Raw genomic sequence first — 21,336 nt, 5'->3', positions numbered from 1 at the left:
TGCCCTGATTCTCTATGTCTTTTTCTGACTTCTCTTTTAGCTATGGCTCTTATTCTTTTATATTCTATTTCATCTTCTAATCTTTTACTGCTTAACCATTTACGATAGACTTCTTTTTTTCTTTTTGATTTTTTCTTTGATTGTATCATCCCATATCTTCAGTTTTTTCCCTTTTATTGAATATTTTGGTCTTTCCTAAGCTTTCATTTGCTGTTGCATTTAGTATCATTTTTATATGAAACCATTCTATTTTTATTTCTCTATTTTGTTTTATTTTATCTAAATATTGGTTAATTCTTTGTTCATATAGCCATTGTATATTTGTGTCGTTTAATAATCTAGTTTTATAAACAAATGTTTTAAATTTTCTTTCTGTTCTTGTTATTTGTAGCCATTTAGATGGTAATGTAATCTAATGATGATTTAATCTAATGATGAGTTGTGTGTGTGTGTGTGATAAAAGGACCTCCCAGATGAGTCTTTGACTCCATGAGGTATTGGGGTAATAATAATAATCTTAATTTTATTTTAATGAGGAGTCTTTAATATGTGTAAACAGTAGTGGTCACTACTTATTTCATATCCTCTGTGAACTCTAACATCTAAAGAGAACTTTGATGTCTTTTAATTTAAGATAAAATAATCTAATATTGATTTCCATCCTCTTGCTACCCAAGTATATTTATGTATGTCTTTATGTTTATAGAAAGATTTCATTATTTTTAGGTTATTATAAACTACAAAGTCGATCAATTTTTTTACCATTCCTGTTTAGAGTATGTTCTCCATATATTCCTATATTATTATCAATTTTCGTGTTTCCAATTCTTGCATTTAAGTCACCTGCTAATAGTACATAATCATTTTATTTATTTTATTGTTTAGAGTTGGTAAGAACAGCACCCTACAGTATAAGCAGAAATTACCAACTCAAGCCAAAAAAAGAAAAAACCCTACAGTTTTTCAGATATGTGACAATTAGATGAAAGAAAGATTCTTGTAAGATGATGTTAATGGATGAAGATGGTGGAATAGTAACCGCTGCAGACGACAGTCAAGGTATTCAGTAAACAAGTCAGAAACAAGAAAATGTTGATATTGTATCTGGATCAAGTGAAATTAATACGTGTGTGTGTGTCATCTGATATCTCTAAAGAACCAACTAGGAAGAAGATGAGAAAATTTCGTAAGTACGATATAAATTACTTGAAATGTGGATTTTCATGGATGGGAAATGAAGAGGAACCTATTCCATTATGTGTAATTTGTGGTGAAACTTTAAAAAATGAAAGCATGAAACAATGTAATTTAAATCGCCATTTTGAATCGAAACATAATGAATGCAAGGACAAACCTGTCGAATTTTTTCAAAACAAACTAAAAAATTTAAAAGAATCTCAAAAAGTGATGTCGATCGTGTCAGGAGGTGAAAACATGAAGGCTTTAGAAGCTTCATATCGTGTGTCGCTATTAATAGCAAAAAGTGGTGTAGCGGAAACAATTGGTGAAACTTTGGTCAAGCCTGCAGCAAAAATAATAGTGGAAATTATGATCGGAGATAATGCAAAAAGATCTTTTGATAGGATTTGTCTTTGAAATAGTACCGTTCATCGAAAAATCACTGAAATGGCTGAAAATATAAAACAAACATTGTTATCCGATATACGTAAGAGTCGTTATTATGCGTTGCAGGTAGATGAATCCACCAACATTACAAATTTTTCAAATCTTCTAGTGTTCGTTAGGTACGAAAAAAATCAAAAATTCATGATGACATTTTATATTGCCAACCCTTGCCAGAACATACAACAGGAGAAGAAATATTCAACAGCATAAATACCTTTATGCATCAAAACAAGCTTGATTGGAAAAGTTGTATTGGAATAAGCATGGACGGAGCGAAATCCATGGTCGGATCTAAAAAAGGGCTTGTTTCAAGGATTCAAGCTGTTGCACCAAATGCAAAGTCGACACACTGCTGCATACACAGGGAGGCTTTGGCTACACATATGATGTCTACAGACCTAAGAAAAGTTCTTGATGAAGCTGTAAAAATCATAAATTATATTAAAGGCCGTCCTCTAAATGCCAGACTTTTCTCTCAACTTTGCAAAGAAATGGGAAGCAACTATACACAACTTCTTTTCCATACCGATGTTCGTTGGCTTTCTCGTGGAAAAATTCTTACTCGTTTATTTGAACTTCGGAATGAACTACAAGTTTTTCTTGATGAAAAGTTTGAATTGAAAAAGTATTTACATAATTGGAAATGGCTCAGTCAATTAGCATACCTGGCAGATATATTTACTGTATTAAATAATTTTAATTTATCTTTACAAGGCAAGGAAATTTCTATATTTCATGTCCAAGATAAAGTGAACACCACGTTGGTAAAAATGACGTTATGGCAAAAGCGGGTTGGTAATGGAGAATTTGACGCGTTTCCATCCCTTCATGAATTACTCACAAGTTCAAATGAACAAATTGATGATGATGTGAAAATTACTATCATGCAGCATTTAAAAAGCTTACAAATGAATCTAGAAAAGTTTTTCCCTGAATTGGACATTAATATTGAGTGGATAAGATACCCTTTCAATAAAAACAAATTTATGCCAAAGGGTCTATCGTCAATAGAAAAAGAAGAACTTTTAGAACTAGCTTCTGATGATTTCCTAAAAAATAAATACAGTGAGAATATGTTATCATCATTTGGGCTACAAATACAGAATGAATTTCCTGAATTAACAGATAAAGCTCTAAGGTTCATTTTTCTATTTCCAAGTTCATGTTGCGAAGTTGGATTTTTGGCTCTTGTAGATATTAAGACAAAGAAGAGGAATTGCATTATAGATGTCGAACCGCATCTGAGATTGAAATTAACAACTATAGAGCCAAATTTTGCTGAAATTTTATCTCACCATAAGCAATTTCACTCCTCTCATTGATGATAAATTATTTCAAGTAAGTAAAACTTTATAGTATCTTTATAAAGTTTGTTCTATTAAAAATAAATCATATTTTTTGTTTACATGAACATATAAATTCAAATAAAATAGATATTTAATTTTTCAATATTTTAAATTAATTTATTTGTTTTAATTAATTTATTTGTTTTAATTAATTTATTTATTTTTAATTAATTTATTTATTTTTGAATTAATTAATTAGGGGTACTTGGTAATAATGAAAATTTAAGGAGTCCACGGATATCTGAGGTTTGAGAAACACTGGCATAAAGGATTAAACCAAGTATATAATTTCTTGGAATCTTTAATTTATATTTATATCCCCATAAAAGTCCCTTAACAACTTACATTTCAATCACATTCCCGCTTTTCTACTTATCAAACTTTACAACTATAAAACCCTCAATCTATCCTGAAAAGAAGCATTCTACAGATCTTTCACCAGGCTGATCACACATCTCTCAATCATCCTCAAGAAACCAAAGCAACTGGATCTGTTACTAGTAATCCAAATTGCATAAAAGCCTTACACAGAATATTTTTCTTATCCCTACACTTCAGTTTGTTTTTTCAACATTTATGTGATTTTTCCCACTCACATATGTTTTCTGAACTTCATCTGCCCTTCATCACTGTTAGATCCCTAACTCATTCATTTCTTGTAGTGCAGTCCTGTCAATATAACATATAGCTTGTAATCTAAAAATTATATATCTAGTTTAATCCTTTATCCAAGTGTAAGCAAACAAAGTTTGTGCCTGAAGTATCTTCAGGACTGGGGTAACTCCTGGTAAAGGATGTATAAGTTATCATCACTTGCCATAGTATCTCCCATAATGCAAAGCACATCTCCTTGCGGACATGTATAATGCTATGCTTTGTTTGCTTACACTTGGATAAAGGATTAAACTAAATATATAATTTATAGTCTAAGTGAAAAACTTCCAACAGCTTGTAATGTGTTGAAACCAAATTGCATAACTTTAGTGCATAATCCATTATCCTTTGTAGGATTGTTACATCACTTATCACTATTGTCTTACCCAATTTAGTGGCATCAGCATACCACTGGGTATCTCTTCATTTCATCTCCATTAATGTAAAAATCAGACGGGAGTCAGCTAAGCACAGATGTACTAAGGCTCTATGGCTGGACACCACTGGTCACATTCCTTTTCAATGATTTTATTCTACCAAACAGTACTCTCTGATGTCTCTCAGCTGCACATTTATTCACATCAGTAGCTTTATATCCATCTGCATGTCTCCAATTTACATAATAGACTTCTAGTATCCTGTCAAAAGGCTTTGCAAGATCTAGCAATATTTTATAATAATATTACTACATTTATAGGGTCTTAAACAGCATTAAGTTAAATAAAGCTATAAATTTGAAGACGTATATATATATATTTTTTTTCAAAGTAATAAAAACAATAAAACATACTTTTCATAAGTCGCAGTCAGATAGAATCCATACACATTTGTATGACGATGATGTCTAACATCTATCTGTAACTCAGGAACCCTAGACCTTAAATGAGTCAAAAAGAAAAGAAGAATCTCTTCCGTAGTAGTCAGTGGAAAAGTAATAACCACATCACAATCATTTCTGGATGCATTACGCTTCCAAAGCCGACTTGCTGCTAGTAGCTGTCTTGATGCTGAGAGCCTCTTTCGTAACAGATGGCCAGCTAAATGATAAACATAATCAAATGAAATAATTATTTTATTGAGAATACCTTTGGAGTTTGTAAAAGTTATTTATTTTTACATATTTGAACTTTAATGTTAATATTAAGTTAAAACAAACTTTATATTACATGTGATATTTTTTATGCGAATCCCGTCCATGGAAACTTCTAAACCTAGGGTACATTAGTACATGGGTAAGCAAAGGATTTTTTTTTTGTATTTTTATTATTTTTTTTTTATCTGATCAGTAAACGCTGTTCTACAGACTAAACATGGAACTTTTTCAAGCCACCTCAGGCCTCTAATAAGCAGGGTGTTGAAGTCTCACACTGGGCAATAAAATTCATCTATCACATAAAGACAATCACATATATTCGTGCCCATCGTGGGATTCAAACCCGCAGCATGTTGGTTTGAGAGTGGACATGCTAACTACTCAGAAAATCATACTCGTCAGAAATTTTTTTTAGGTGGGAGATGAATTTCATCATCCAGTGTGAGACCACCACCCCTGCAGTGGCTTGAAAAAGTTCCATTTGGTCTCTAGAACAGGGTTTCTAGACTGTGTAAAAATAAATTTAAAAAATTACAATATATATATATATATATATATATATATATAATTGATAAAAATGGGGGGAAAAAATCCTTAGTGCACACACATGGTACAAATACAAACATACTATAGGTTTACTAATAACCTTTCATGGGTGGGAACCACATACATCAAAACAGGCCAGCATATAGAAACATTATTGTTCTTGCACCTTCCCTATGCAGGATGCTCCAAGTCTCTAGTTACAGAAAAAATATGTACTGCATTCTTAAATTTTAATGTACAGTAGACTTCTAACTCTACACTAGAGGTTCCTTACTAATTTGACTCAGTTCCACAATGCTTTCATATAAGCTGCTTATAAACAGATATACATAATGTTGCTCTAGATCAGACTTACCTATCCCTCACAACAATTTAAAAATTATTCGAAAGATATAAATATATATTTTTTTTCAAATAAGGAAAATTTAAAGTAATATTATAGTAATATATAATAAGTTATAATATTAATTATATCTTTATTAAATGAAGAAAAAATCACACAAAAAATTGCTCTCATTAGTTTGAATCAGTGCGAGTAATGAGCTTGCATTTCCTTACAAAGTTTCTGTATGTCTGGTTTGTAACTAGTCGTTTTTAATTTAAGGCACGATTCCAAGTTGGCATCAGTAATTTGGCTCCTCAATTTACATTTAATGAAATTCATGTTAGAAAACGATTGCTCACATAAATATGTAGACCCGAAGATACTAAGAACACCAAATGCAAATTTTTTCAACTCATGATACGAGTCCGGAAGACTATTCCAAGTACAATATTGAAAATCATTGAGTTTGCCTGCGCTCACTTATTAGTCACTTTCTTGCTCTGCAAATGACCTCAGATGTAGAGGCATCTGAGGTCATCACATTTTGAAATTTCAAATTCAAAATCTAATCTGAATCATAATATTAAAATTAGATGGTTTCTTTTATTATCCAAGGTTTCATAGTTGTTGTTGTTTTAATGCTTGATCTTTTAAATTATTAAAAAACATGGTTTTCGATCAAATACATTTCCAATAGAACTTACAATTATTACTTAACTGTAATACATAATTGGACTACCAGACAAGTTGGTAACTAAATTAGAGGATAGGATTGGATACTAGATTAGTGAGTTGCATAGATGACTGGCTGCCAGATAGGTATCAGCAAATTTGCATAGGACTGCTGTAGCCTGAAAGAGGAAAGTTACAGCACTTTTAATTTGTTTATAGCACTCTTGTTTAACTTGCATATTAATGATATTGGGAAGGGTTTTTGCTGTTTTTGCAAATGATGCAAAATTGGAGAGTATGATGAGCAATCATGCAAATGTTGTGGCCTTACTGGACTTGAATAGATTGTATATGTGGACAAGTAAGTGGAGTTATCGATTCAGTGTTGTGAAGTGTAAGGTTCTGAAATTTGGTAGGCAATGATGGGATGCGAAATTACACTGGGTAAGGAAATTTTGAAGGAGGTCTGGGGAGTGGTGTTGGTGGACATAAAGTTCAGGGATCATAATGCACAAGTTGTGAGGTCATCACATTAAATTGTGGCAATGATGTGGAGGACCTTAACATGCAGGGAAAAAAAAAATTATGGATCAATCTATTGTATAAGGCCTTGAAGCCTCATATTATTGTGCTAATATGGTTTGATTTATTGGTCATCTGGTTTTAATGGCAATTAAGATATCTTAGAAAGGGTCCAGAGAAGATTGACTAAGGTTGTAACTAGTCTTTAGAATGTAGAATATGCAAAGCTTTGTACACTGAAGGAAGAGAAGGGAGATATGATTGAATCATTAAAGTTGGTAAAGGGTTGTTACCAGGGTAATGTGGAAGAAATTTTTCACAGAATGGGAGGAAGTTGGTGGAACAAGAGGCTGTATAGAGAGAGTGAGCAAGGTAATAAGGAGCAGGTTCTTTGCATGGCAAATGATTCAGGAGTAGAATGAATTGCCTGACACTGTGGTGAATGATGCAGACACATGGAGTGAGATTAAAGCACAGTTTCATGAGCTCTGTGTGCAACACTGTGCCTAGCACCGTCGGCAACGTGTAGCATAGAGGCAGCCTGCCTCACGGCGTGGCTTAATAAGGGCGCTCGTTCAGCCATACTGCAGTAGGGGTGCTGTCGCTATGCTAACGATTCCTCTTAGCTCAGCAAGTGCGGAAAGAAGTTTTTTCAAGCTTAAACTGATCAAAAATTATTTGCAAACAGCAGTGACCCAAGAAAGATTGGTTGGTCTAGCAACTTTATCAATAGAGACGATATCAATAGTGATATCCCTGTAGAGCAAACATTTAATTAATATTATTATATAATCGTTTTGCATTAATGTTTCTCTTGTAATAAAAACAAAATAGCAATTAGAGATTTTCTTATATTTTTGTCTTATAATCCATCAGAGGGGATATTTAATTGTTTGCCTCAGGGCACGATCTAACCTGCCGACGGCCCTGACTGTGCCTCCAGCAAAAAATCATCTGACTGCATGGAAGTCTGATGTTAATAATGAGCTGGTTTATTTTCATTAATTATACAAATATAATTAATGAATGTAGAAATAACAGCTGAACGATGATATAAATGCATCCTTTGAATGAATCTCATGTGAGAAACCTTTCTAGGGAAAGTGAGTTAGCAATCTCTCATGAAGATGGTGGTTGGGCTTTTTCTCCCCTATTACTACTACTATATATATAAATTTTTTTTCTTTTTTTTTAAAAAAAAAAAAAGAGCAGAGTGTGGTCTGGAGATGTTAGATATAAAAAAATTTTTTATTAATAAAATACAGCCTACAGTACACAGCAAGACATTGCAAACCACATACTTAGACCTCCATGAACAATTCCCATCTGGCCTTGATGCCTTGGCAGACAGGCTCGTTCTGCTTCATTAATAAAATTCATTAAAGGAATGAATGACAAATTATCTTTCTGATTATTTTAACTAGTATTAATTGTGTGGGCATAATATTCCACTTAAAGACTTTAAATAGGTCAAATTATAAAAACAAATGACCTTGGGAAGCTAACCAATAATTATTATGAATAGTTAAATTACAACGAATTAATCTAATATTATCTGACTTTTTTTTTTATTGTTTCAACACTCAAATTCAACAAATATGCTGTTAAATAGAGATGTATTTAAATAATTAACATGAAGTACTTTAGCATATTCATATAATAAATATCCAATTTAAGTAAAATCACTTGGTCTTTACATAACCATAAGCAAAGTTATTACATTCTGGCAGTAATGTGAAACTGATGGATCCATAAATGTTTTAACTACTTTACTTTTACTATCCTGGGTAGGTGGAAAAAAATAGCACACTACAATTTTTTCCCTTTCCCAACTTTCTTTCTTCAACCAGACTATATATACTGCATATAGACAACATTATATACGGTATACCAGTCAAGAATGATAATTTTTTTATTAATATAGTACACAGCAAGATATTGCAAACCACATACTTAGACCTCCATGAACAATTCCCGTCTGGCCTTGATTGCTTTGGCAGACAGGCACGTTCTGCCAACAAACTGAGGAGTTCAAAAAGTCAAGAGAAAACATATTTAGAAGTTAAGAACATACTTAAGATTCATTCTTAAAATAATATGTAAAAATCACTGTCAATGGCATGCAAAGTAAAGAATAAAATAGAGGTTGTTTGGTTAGAATCACAGTAGAAGCAAACTCAAGTTTTGATGGCATATTATTATTATTATTACATGATACCTCCTGGGAATCCAAAGGCTCATTGAGGGAGGGCACCTACTCTACAACTCTGTCTCCACTACTCAAATCCACCAACTACAATGAATCGCAACTACCATTATCATTTACACAAACGCCATCTACCACCCACAACCACCACTAGTATTTTCACAGACAATCACAAACATCCATGCCCAGGCAGGATTCGAACCCACAGCCTTTTGGCTGGAGAGTGGATACGCTAACCACTCGGCTAACCAGGCTAGCATTTCTTATTATGTCTTAACCAACTATGTTCTCTGGCTGATTTGCATTTTTGAAAGATGAAATACCTGCGTTTTACATGGAAAAATCTCTGTCACCACCATATGAGACCAGATAATATGGTATTCAAACCAAGGTCTACAGCATCGATTCCCAACCGGTGGTACGTGTACACCCTGGGATACTTGCTGGGCCATTCAGGGGTACACGAAAAATAATCAGTAATGGCAGAAAAACAAGTAAACCACTATTTTACATTAAGATAGGCACTGAACAAAAGTGTCAGTATTTAAAAACAGCTATTTTAAAAACAAGGGGTACAATTTATAGAAATGTGTTTAAAAGGGGGTACACAAGTGGAAAAAGGTTGGGAACCACTAGTCTACAGGATGGGTGGAAATGATGCTATATGGGAGAAGCACAATTTTGTGAAGGGAGGTCTTGCCTTAATAAATTACTCATTTTCTATAATACTGTATTATAGTAGCAGCTGAATTAGATAAGAAAGATGATACCAGTGGTATCATGATACCATGATACCACTAGACTTTGCACAGACATCTGATAAGATACCATACAGAAATCTATTATTATATAAATAAAAGGCAAGTGACCAGTGGTATGCAACAGGGCATTGTGCCTGGACCACGGATACTGATTTGCATATCAATAATACTGAGAATGATATGAAGGGGAATACCTAATTGCATGATGATGATGATGATGATAATACAAAACGGGAGAAGGCAATAGTAAATGAAGATAATGAAAAAATACTACAGAAAGATCTAAATAGACAGAGACATCTGAGGAGAAGAATAAAGATTGCTTGTTCAATGTTGCAAAATGTAACATGATACATTTTTGGACGTAAGAGATTATCAGCAATCCCATCAATGTCATACACATTGATGGGATTCTCTGCATTTCCAGGCAGAGTTGAACAGTAGATCCATGCAAATCAGTATAATTTGCTGTGCATCCACAAACAACCAGATCAGCTCAGCAGTAATGATGCCTTGCTTCAGAAGATTCTCTATTAATATGGTATAATCCCTTAACTAACTTGAAGGTCTCTATCATGTCTCCTCTTTTCCTCCTATCCACCAACCTCTGTAATCCACATTACCTCTGGAGTGTTGGTTATGCTCCTCATAACCAACACTCCTGAGTCCTGATATCACTTTGGTCATTCATCTTTGGACCCTCTCTAGTGTTTCCACATCACAATGAAAACTAACCAACCAAATTTGAGCATAATAGTCCATGTTGTGGTCTGACCAATGCCTTATATAGAGGCTCCACCACCACCCCACCTGTCAATGTACTTTAAAAAGTATTGCTGCTATAATAAATTATAGCAGCAATAAGATGTGCAGTCTTTGCAACACTTGTGATGTGCCCTCCAAGATCCTGAATTTCATCCACTTCCTAAAATACAGTTCCACCAATATGGTATGTAGTCTTATATCGCTGTATCCCAAAATGTAATACCTTGCATTTATTAATATTAAAACTGCAACCCCACTCATTTGTCCAAGCTAAAAGTCTATTCAAATGTTCCCGTAGGGAATTAACATCGGCACTATTAATGATAATTCTACATAACTCTGCATCATTGGCAACATTTGAAGATCCCCAATCAATCCACATGAAATATCATTAACAAATAAGTTAAATGGTAGAGGTCCAAGAATAGAACCCTGAGGCATGCCACTGAAACACTGCTCTATCATATGCAACTTGATGGTATCTTTCAGAAAAGCAATCTTCAATCCATCTAACCACCCTGTTATCAAATCCCATCTTTATATACCAATCTGCCAGGTGATAATTTATCGAACGCCTTTGCAAAGTTCAAGAAAATCACCCATATTTAACGCATTTGTCACCTTATAAAATGCAAGCTGACTGCTAAAACAAGACTCGCCCTTTGCAAACCCATGCTGACCATCATAGAGAATCTATGTCCATCAACCCAATCCTATATTCTATTTGTAACCAATTTCTCCAACACTTTCATCACAACTGCAGATATACAGACCAGTCTATAATTGGAAACTTCTGTTCTAGAACCATGCTTGTGGAGAGGTATTATATTGCCTTCTTTTGCCAACTCTTTTGCATATTCTTTAAAAATACATGCTGATATATCATCCATTCCAACAGCCTTATTAACATCTACCCAAAGCAACACTTAATACTCCTCTGATACACCTTTAATTCTCCTAATCCTTGCCTCCCATCTTCATGTTGCATTGCATCATTCATATCACTATGACATACCCTGCTAAATAATTCCACTATATCATTTGCTATGGTTACTCTGCTATCATAACTATTCACGTGTATCAACCTGCCATAATTATTTTTTAAATTGCAAGAAAAATTCCCTTGGATTATCTTGGATTCACCAATCTCCTCTCATATTCTACTTTTTTTCTTTTTCTGGCCTGCTGTTTATATTCTTCTTGCATCTGTTCACTGCAAACTGTCTTGTACTTCCTCTATAACAACTCCTTTTGTAACACTGCATGCTTGATTTCACTGCTCATCCACCTACTCCTACTCACTTCTACTCTATTTATTTGCTTAACTCTTGGTATATGGTTATGCACTGCTTGTGTTAGATACTGCCTTTCCCATGCGCTATCAACATCTTTTCTACACAAAGTGTCAACTCAATGTATTGAAGCTAGTTGACCTTGGAACTTCTCATAATCACCCACCTTATTGATCCACATATAGACCTTGTGGTGTGTGGCAGAATGAAGGGCAAAGTATTGGAAGCAGGTAGAAGGAACGACAGGATCATGCAAATGAAATTGGGTCTTGGAGAAGACCGGGTGGTCGTATTATGTGTATATGCGCCGCAAGTTGCATGTACAGCAGAGGAGAAAGATGAGTTATGGAACGTGTTAGATGAAGAAATGAGGGAACTAGAAGAAAAGAAGATGGTGATTGTCAGAGGAGACTTGAGCGGACACGTAGGGAGACAGAATAGAGACTGTGAAAGGATGCATGGTGGCCACGGAGTGGGAATGATGAACCAGGAAGGAGAGAGGGTTGTGGACTTTGCAGTAGCATTTGATCTGGCAATCGTTTTTCTACAAGAGGGAAGAACATTTGATAACATCAAATGAGTGGTAACAACAGTTCACAAATTGATTACATTTTGACTAGAAGAAAACATCTTAAGGTTGTGACAAATTGTTAAGTAATTCCAACAGATCAAGTGGCACAGCAACACCAACTGCTGTGTGCAGACTTTAAAATAAGATCGAAGATAAGAACCTCTGGAAGCCATGGGATGAAAACAATTAAGTGGTTTTGCGTAAAAAAAAGAGAGTGTGAGGAATCGTTTTAGGGAGAGGGCGTTAGAGGATTTCGGATGGACTGGAAAGTGTACAAGATTGGTGGAAACATAATTCAAAAGTAATCCTGAGCAGTGCAATCGAGGTACTTGGTGAGACATCTGGAAAGATTAGAGAGCAGAAGGAGGGTTGGTGGTGGAATAATAATGTACAAGTGGCAGTGACATCTAAGAGGAAGGCAAAGCAGAAGTGGGATGAGTCAAAAGTGGAAGAGGACAGAGAGGTGTATAGAGAGAGAGAGAGAAAGCAAGAAGCCAAGAGAGTTGTGGCACAGGCAAAGGCCATGACATATCAAGATCTGTATGATCAATTAGAAACAAAGGAAGAACAGAGAAAAATTTACCAACTAGCGAAATGTCGAAATAAAGCAGCAAAGGACATCTTACATGTGAGGCAGATCAAAGATGCTGAAGGAAGAGTGTTATGGAGGGATGTGGACATAAGAAACAGATGGAGAATATACTTTGAGGGACTTTTGAATGAGGAAAATGCAAGGACTCACAGAGAAGATGGGCAGCCTTCTGAGAGGATGGTGCAGAACATCAGTAGAGTGGAAGTGACGGAGGCCACGAAGAAGATGAGGAATGGAAAATCGGTGGGCCCCGAAAGGATTCCAGTGAAGGCATGGAAGGCACTGGGGGAAGAGGGAATTGACCTGCTATGGGACCTGTTCATGAAAGTTTGCCAACAGGAAAATATACCCGAGGAATGGAGGGAGAGTACTCTTGTCCCCATCTACAAGAGTAAAGGGGATGCACAAAACTGTAAAAATTACAGAGGAATAAAGTTGATGTCCCACACAATGAAGATCCTAGAAAGGGTTCTTGATGGTAGATTGAGGAAGGAGGTGGAGATTGCAAAGGAACAATTTGGCTTCATGCTTGGTAGATCAACAACATATGCTATCTTTGGGTTATGGCAGCTGATGGAAAAGTTTCGAGAGAAATAACAGGAGCTACATCTGGCTTTTATTGATCTGGAGAAAACATACAATAGAGTGCCAAGGCAAGAAATCTGGAGGTGTCTGAGGGAGAAGAAGGTTCCGGAGAAATATGTCAGGTTGGTGCGGGAGATGTACAGAAATGTGAAGACAAGTGTTCGGACCTGTCTGGGACCGACAGAAAGTTTTCAAGTAACAGTTGGCTTGCATCAAGGATCAGCATTAAGTCCGTTTCTGTTTAACATTGTGATGGAGGTGGTGACGGAGGAGGTGAGAGAAGATGCACCTTGGACAATGTTGTATGCAGATGACATCTTGCTGTGTGCAGATTCAAGAAAAGAAGCGGGAACTAAACTGGAAAGATGGAGAAAAGTAGTGGAAGAGAGAGAGGTATGAGACTGAGCAGAAGTAAGACAGAGTATATGTGTTGCACAGTAGGTGGCGGCCAAGAGACAGATCTGGAGCTGGAAGGAAATGTCATCAGGAAGGTGAGGGACTTTAGATAGTTAGGTTCAACAGTGGCAGAAGATGGAGGAGCTGAGAAGGAACTGGGATACAAGGATACAAGCAGGTTGGAGGAACTGGAGGGAGATGGCTGGAGTGTTATGCGATAAGAGGGTGCCGATCAATCTGAAAGGCAAATTCTATAGGACAGTAGTGAGGCCAGCTATGACGTATGCTATAGAAATTGTGGCCCTGAGGAAACATAACATCAGCAGGATGGAAGTAGCAGAGATGAGAATGTTTAGGTGGATGTGCGGTACGACCAGAAAGGATTGTCTGTGAAATGACTATGTGAGGGGAACAGTGAAAGTTACGAACTTAGGAACAAAGATATAGGAGGCAAGGTTGAGATGGTTTGGTCATGTGATGAGGAGGAAGGACGAATATGTGGGAAGAAGGGTCATGCAGATGGATGTGCAAGGAAGGAGGATGCGTGAGCAGCCAAACAAGAGGTGGGGGGAGCTGGTAGAAGAGAACTTGAGGAGGAAGGACGAATATGTGGGAAGAAGGGTCATGCAGATGGATGTGCAAGGAAGGAGGATGCGTGGGCAGCCAAACAAGAGGTGGGGGGAGCTGGTAGAAGAGAACTTGAGGATGAAGAACTTGGATGTGGTGACAGCCCAATACAGGAGGATGTGGAGGAGACTCATCATCAAAAGTGACCCCACTTAAGTGGGAGAAGCTGCTGAAGAAGAAGAAGAAGATAGACCTTGTTAACAACCTTTTCCTGTTTGACTACCTTCCAAACTAATAACTCATGATCACTTTCACAAACAGATGGTAGTGTTGATGCGCCGTCCTATGAGTTATTACTAAATCTAATACCGATAAACCTTGTGCTGCATCCATCACATGCTGCTTTAAATAGTTATTCTGCAAAAACTTAATAAATTCATTCTCCCTGTTACCATACAATATCTCTTCTTTCTAATTCACATTCCTATAATTAAAATCTCCCATTTGGATTATTCTCTTTTCACTTGCCCAACTAATTTGTCTAAATATTTCACAATCAGTGCTCTCTACAATCCCTGGCTTATAAACATCCTATAAGATATGCTATTCAACTGATCTCAACTTCACACCAAATAGCTTCGAAATCTTCACACATACTACTATTTTCCACTTCTGCTCTTGAAGGACACAATTCCTCTGCTATCATTAACAATACTTCCCCTCCTCTCTTCACCTTCCTATCCTTTTGGAAAATGTTATATCCTACCATTTCAAGTCCTGACAGTATATCATCCTCAGTCAAGTTTCACTTATGCCAATTATCTTTGGGTGTACTTATTCAATCAATGCTACAAATTCAGCCCCTTTATTTCTGAGACTCCATACATTAGTATACAACATAACAATTCTCCACTCTTTGAGGCCATCTCATCAATACCACCATTCTGTACTCTCTTCTTCATTCTGACCATTCCTGTTTCCCTGATCCTGCATCTGATTTTCATTCATATTATTATCATCCCCATCATTTTAAACTGCATTACTATGCCCTGCTATAATCAGTTCCTCATCTTTGTATCCATCCTCTTCCTGTCTTTCTCAACCTGCTTCTCAACCACTCTTAGCAGTATTAATTTAATATGAACCCTATGTACTCTTAGTAAAAAACAATTGCGCCAAATGACCAACACCAAACTCATTCAAATGCATTCCATCAGCTTTGAACCATTCTACCTTCCCTTCAAATTCACTCCATACATTCACAAATAGAACACTCTCTGCCTGACACAATACAGCCTTGTCATTCTCAGTACATCTTGTCATTCAGTATCACTGCTCTCCTTCTCAATTCACTACTGTCATATCTGGGCAACAAATTAATCACTTTCCCAATGACCTATTTATTCTTCGCTTCCTGCAACTTCTTCCAATCCCTTTCCATATTCTTTGTCTCACTATTTGCCATTTATACCCACCACTGCCACTAATTCTGACTCCTGTTCCTTTCTTCTATGCAAAGCTCTGATATTTGTTTTATTGTACCACCTGGAAAACATATCTTATGCAACTTACTTTCTGTGGTAAATAAGAAAACATATCTTATTTACCACACCTTTAATGATTGTATCACCATATAAAGCAACCCTATTATCTTTAGATACTTGTTTCTTCCTATTAACCTCCTTGTCTATGCAGTTATTCTTCACACGCACTACTATTTTCCACTTCTGCTCTTGAAGGACACAATTCCTCTGCTATCATTAACAAATTTCAGGCGTTAATGATATTAACAAATATCATTAATAAAATCAGGAGGTATGCTGTGCATTATAGGATAGTAAAGGAATTGATATGAAGTCAACATCTACAGTCAATTCTAATGCTAAAGGGGACTCACTGAGTGATGGATCACCCTGTTATGCACCAGAACTACATAGTCATGAAAAGTTTTTTTTCCTGTTTTTTTTTTTCAGTATTTTCCTGGGTTGAGCTCTCACTGATAAGACCTCAATAAAGGTCAAAACCAGTCTGAGTAGTGACCCCTTCTCATAATGCATAGCAATATACTTTTCCAATGGATACTATGCATTATGGGATACTAAGAGAACTGATGTGAAGCCAACAGCCTCTATTATACAAATGGTCCAGTCATGAAGACGCTTCATGTACGAATCTTATTTATTTATACCTGGGTAAAGAATTAAAACAAGAATATATTTTATCTTATAACTGGCATAGTCACATTGATTTCCCCCAAACACAAACATCACCACCACTAGCCGAAGGTTAACACATAAAACAGTATACTATATACTTTTATACTTCTATATATTCTTTTATATAAGGAAAATGCTAAAATTAAATGCTTGTACACATACAGTCAGAGTTCTTTTTTGTTTATTTATTTATTTTTTATGTATGATTTGTTTTTAAACCCAATCTTCTGAGCTTGCATATTTTACATACTTGTATTGTATGCACTATGTTGTTTTTGACTGCAAAAATAACATCAGTGTCATAGCAATATACTTGCCCAAAGGAGGTCTGCTGTGCATTATAGGATAGTTAGTCGCATGAAGAAAGAACACACTATTAATATAACTGGAAACTGTGGCATTTCAGGAAAAGATTAAGAGCAGAAGGAATGAAAGAAGAGAAGAATGAGATATTTGGAAGGTTTGAAGTGCTTTGACAGACTCAGAGGAAAGTGGAGGAATAATGGAAACCAGTTAAACAAAACAACATCAGTGAAAATACATGTAGAAAAGGGATGAAACAAAAATAAAACATTTGTGTAAGAAAGCTTTCAGTGAGTCTATGAGATGGATCACCTGTTAATCAGTTTATCCTTTTCTGGATAGCATCAAGCTTCTTTTTTTTTCTTACAGGTGGGGAGCATCCAGCAGATCAGTGCTATCTTAAATGTGAAAACAACATTGTAATCAAGTAGATTTCATGTTTGTAAACAAATAAGAATGGTGGAAACAGACAAAGTCTTTCTTTAAAGGCTATGGGCACGATGTGTCAAATCAATCCAAGAAAAGAATCTGATTTTGTCTAAAGAACTGGGTATATCAAAGTAGGAAGAGGTGAGATGAGTTCTTTCTTGCAAGAAATCACACAGGACTGTGTTTTGGTATTGATAAAACAAAATTGTCCTCCTTGCACCTTTATATGGGAGAATGGTAAGACACTTCATATTTAAATTATTAAAAGCCTGGAATGTTTGTGCATTATAAGATCTAGTTTGCAAAAAAAAAAAAAAAAAAGTTTCACATTAAAAATGCTAATTATCATAAAAATGGTTTCAGCCCACATTTATAAATTCTATAACATGTTATTATTAAATGAGAATGCACTCTTCAAAAAATACTATTCCTAGATTCTGAGTGAAGTATGACATACAAAACACTACTCTGAAATGGCTCTGATTCTGTGATTGTTACCAAAAAAATTGGGAGAGATTATTTCCATCATCCATCCTCATTAGGAGTTTCATCACTGTGATTTAAACAAGTGCTGGATGATGAAAAAAAAAAAAAAAAAAACAGTACATTCACTTCAGCAGAAAATATATGAGGTGAAAGAAATTGTGGTTTTGGGCAAATCCGACTATGAATATGTGTAATTATATATTTCAATTGCCCGTGTTCACCAGGCAGATTTCGACCTGAAAAAGTCGAAAAACTAAGATTCCTAACAGAAAAGCCCTGCCATCTGCATAGAGGAAGGGATTATGAATTCTGAATAAGAAGTTATTCCTTTGATTTCGTTCTTAACCAATGTAATAAAAATAATTATTGGCAATCAGTTACACTATTTAAGCTAACGAATTGCTAATATTTTTTCATACATCATCAAAATAACCTTTATAGCACATATTTCAAACAAAACATAAGCACAAGCTGACGATACAATGAACAAATTAAAACAAAATATATATCATGCTTTAGTGAGCCATAATGATAATAAATAATAATAATTAATTTGACCAAACACGGGTACACAAAACACTGATGTCAAATATACTACTTACCAAAAGAAAGCGATAGTCTGCTGCTTCTCTTACGGTTACGGGTAGTACTATCTTCCTTCCGATTTTGCGCTTCTATTCTACTTGAAACTCTCATATCGACCTTTAGGATCTCATTGAGAAAATGCAAGTTCAATTACGAAAAAATAAATCAAATAAATAATCCACTCCATACGAAATGAAATTCCTACAAATTAAACATTCCCATTAGTATTATGAGAGTAAAATCATCTATACAAAACACTACTGAAATGCCACTCGTGGCAAAATTGAACTACTTCCTGATATTAGAAACAAAATCGGCGAACTTCATAATTGTTACTTATAGAATAACTATACAAAATTTCTTTTCACTATTTCAAGAAACCTAGCTGAACAGGAACACCCAGCCTCCAATGGTTAAACTCGATCTGTGTGTATGCGCGAGTGAGCACGAGTGTGTATGTTTGTGAGAGAGAGAGTAATGCTACCAATTCATACAGAGAAGCATCAAATCGCCAGCTTGTCCATCCACTGCCTCTGAACTTTTTTTTTCAGGCAAGCAAATAAAGTCATAAGATTTTGTTGGTGTTTTTTTTTTTTCTCTCTTTAATTATTATTTTATTAAAGAAAAAAATTATGGATGTCTTGATACAGAAACGCGTGTACTCACCTTTCTCCCCATGCTTTTATTTGAAGAGGAAACAAAGTTCCTATACCTCTTACTTTAAAAAAAAAAAAAAAAATGAATTAATAAATCTGCTAACGTTAGCCTTTTTATTTCGCAAACTGTTTTAGTCCTGACTTTTGGAGAGGACCTCTCACGAAAGTTTAGAGTTTTCTTAAAGAGATGATGTTTCCTTGCAGAATTAAAAACCGCAAGTAGATGGTTTATAGTTCTCTTAAAAAAAAAAAAAAAAAAAAAAAAAAAAAAAAAAACTTACCTTTGCTGAAAAGCGATTAACTCTGGGATTGGCTCAAAAAATTCACGGGAAAAAAGTTCTAAGTCAGTGATGATTAAAATGGAACCTATAATATAATGTTTTCTTGTTCTTTTCTCTTCTTCATATTGCATTCAATGCTATAGTAAAAAAAAAAAAAAAGATATATATTATTATTATTATTATTATTATTATTATTATTATTATTATTATTAAACAAGACCTCATGGAGTCAAAGACTCATAGAGAGAGAGAGAGAGAGAGAGAGAGAGAGAGAGAGTGTGTGTTTTTATTATTTTCTTTTCTGTCTGAAAGAAGTGTCCGTAGTTGCGGACATTCATGCATTTGACTATTTCCCATTTTTCCTTGCTTGTTAGGTTCACTGGCTTGTCACGGCCAAGTAACTTGGCTTATTTTGAAATGTAAGTAATGCTCCGATAGGGTAGTTCCTGGACCCCACATCCTGAAAATGGCCCCCCCAGACCAGGATTTTTGGCGGGTCCCCCTACCTGTCGCTCAGGTTAAGGACAACGCATTGCTCTACAGTCTACAAGGTTTAGGATCAATTAGTTTAAATGATAACACAAAAGTAATATTTATTTTAAAAAATACCAATATACATGTATACATAATACAAACTAATAATAATATTCAAAATTACTTCAAAGTATATTTTCTAACTTTTGTCGACGCAAATTTATCAATGATGTCAGTAAAATCAACTCGCTTAACCAAATCATTTTCGATGCACAAAATTGCTAGGTGATTAAGTCGTTCTTGGCTACTTGTGCTTCTTTGCCATGTTTTCAATGAATTGGCCAGTCTGCTGAATGATCTCTCATGTGGAGAGAGAGTAACCGGTATTGTGCAAAATAGTTTAATGGCGAATAGTTTATGGTTTTTGTCATAAATTGCGATCAGAAGTCTCATCGTACTTGTTTCTATGCCAAAAATCTTATGAACACTTTTAAGGTGAAGAATTTCATTCCGTAACTCTTCTGCCAGATCTTTTTCATACATATTCACAAGTTTTGCTGCTTTTACGATAAGTTGACCATCGTCCAAGTTCTGGAAATTTAAGATAGATGAGAATAATTCACATATATTATCTGCTCCTTCAAACCTTGTTTTCAAATCATTCATAACGAATTCCAATACTGGATAAATTACGAAAGGTTAGAAATCTTTTTCAGGTTCTACAGTAGTTTTACGATTTTCGCAAAATTGAGGTTGCACACCGATTGTTTCAGCAACTACTTTTGCTTCTTGGACAACACTTTCCCACTAGTCACATAAGTGTTGTATCTCTTGCACTAATTCTCTAATAAGTGCGGACTCGACCTCAAGAGATATTCCTTTACTTTGTATAATAATGCTCTTATTGTCAATAATTGCTAGTATTTTGTGCCAAAACATTTTTATTAGCATACCTTTATAAGATCTGAAATATTCTTCCAAGACTTTAATTGTGTTTAACGTTGAAGGAGTTAATCTGTGTCCATCTCTCCGAGAATGACATCTAACACAGCAAGTATTTTCCGGGATAATGTTTAACAATTGGGCGCACAGCTTGAATTATTTCACTCTACCTTGTTTCTGAAAGAATTTGAAGAGATAGTAGTATGTTTTTTTTTTTTTTTCAGTACTTCCCAGCGTACAGGAGTGTCAGCAAAGAAAGAACAGAAGCTCTCTATATTCCCAAACGTTATAACATCTGGGTTGATTATGACAGCATTGAATCCTACGCGATTTAGTGAATGTGCCCCGCAGGGAAAGAATAAGGCACATTTGTTCTTTTGTAAAATGCGAGTTTTACGCAGCTTATTTTTCCACGCATATTTGCAACATTGTCGTAGCCTTGTGA

At 35.2% G+C, this 21,336-nt stretch overlaps 1 protein-coding gene across 1 annotated transcript in view; it reads right to left on the bottom strand.

Moving 5' to 3' along the window:
* The window catches only part of LOC150099691 (anoctamin-8-like), a 416,071-nt gene extending 397,117 nt beyond the window's left edge, over window positions 1-18,954 (bottom strand). Inside the window, exons 1-2 of the mRNA XM_090403618.1 lie at window positions 18,556-18,954; window positions 4,417-4,663 (exon numbers count right to left, since the gene is read on the bottom strand). Coding sequence (XP_090259744.1) covers window positions 4,417-4,663; window positions 18,556-18,649 — 341 coding nt within the window. The 5' untranslated portion in view covers window positions 18,650-18,954. The remainder of the gene's footprint in view (window positions 1-4,416; window positions 4,664-18,555) is intronic.
* Between the last annotated feature and the right edge of the window lie 2,382 nt (window positions 18,955-21,336).

This window comes from Typopeltis vanoorti, chromosome 14, assembly GCF_054136105.1.
Source record: "Typopeltis vanoorti isolate ZY-2024b chromosome 14, IOZ_Tvanoo_1.0, whole genome shotgun sequence".
Classification (NCBI taxonomy): domain Eukaryota; kingdom Metazoa; phylum Arthropoda; class Arachnida; order Uropygi; family Thelyphonidae; genus Typopeltis; species Typopeltis vanoorti.
The sequence above is the reverse complement of the archived record's forward strand: the minus strand, read 5'-3'. Positions and strand labels throughout refer to the sequence as shown.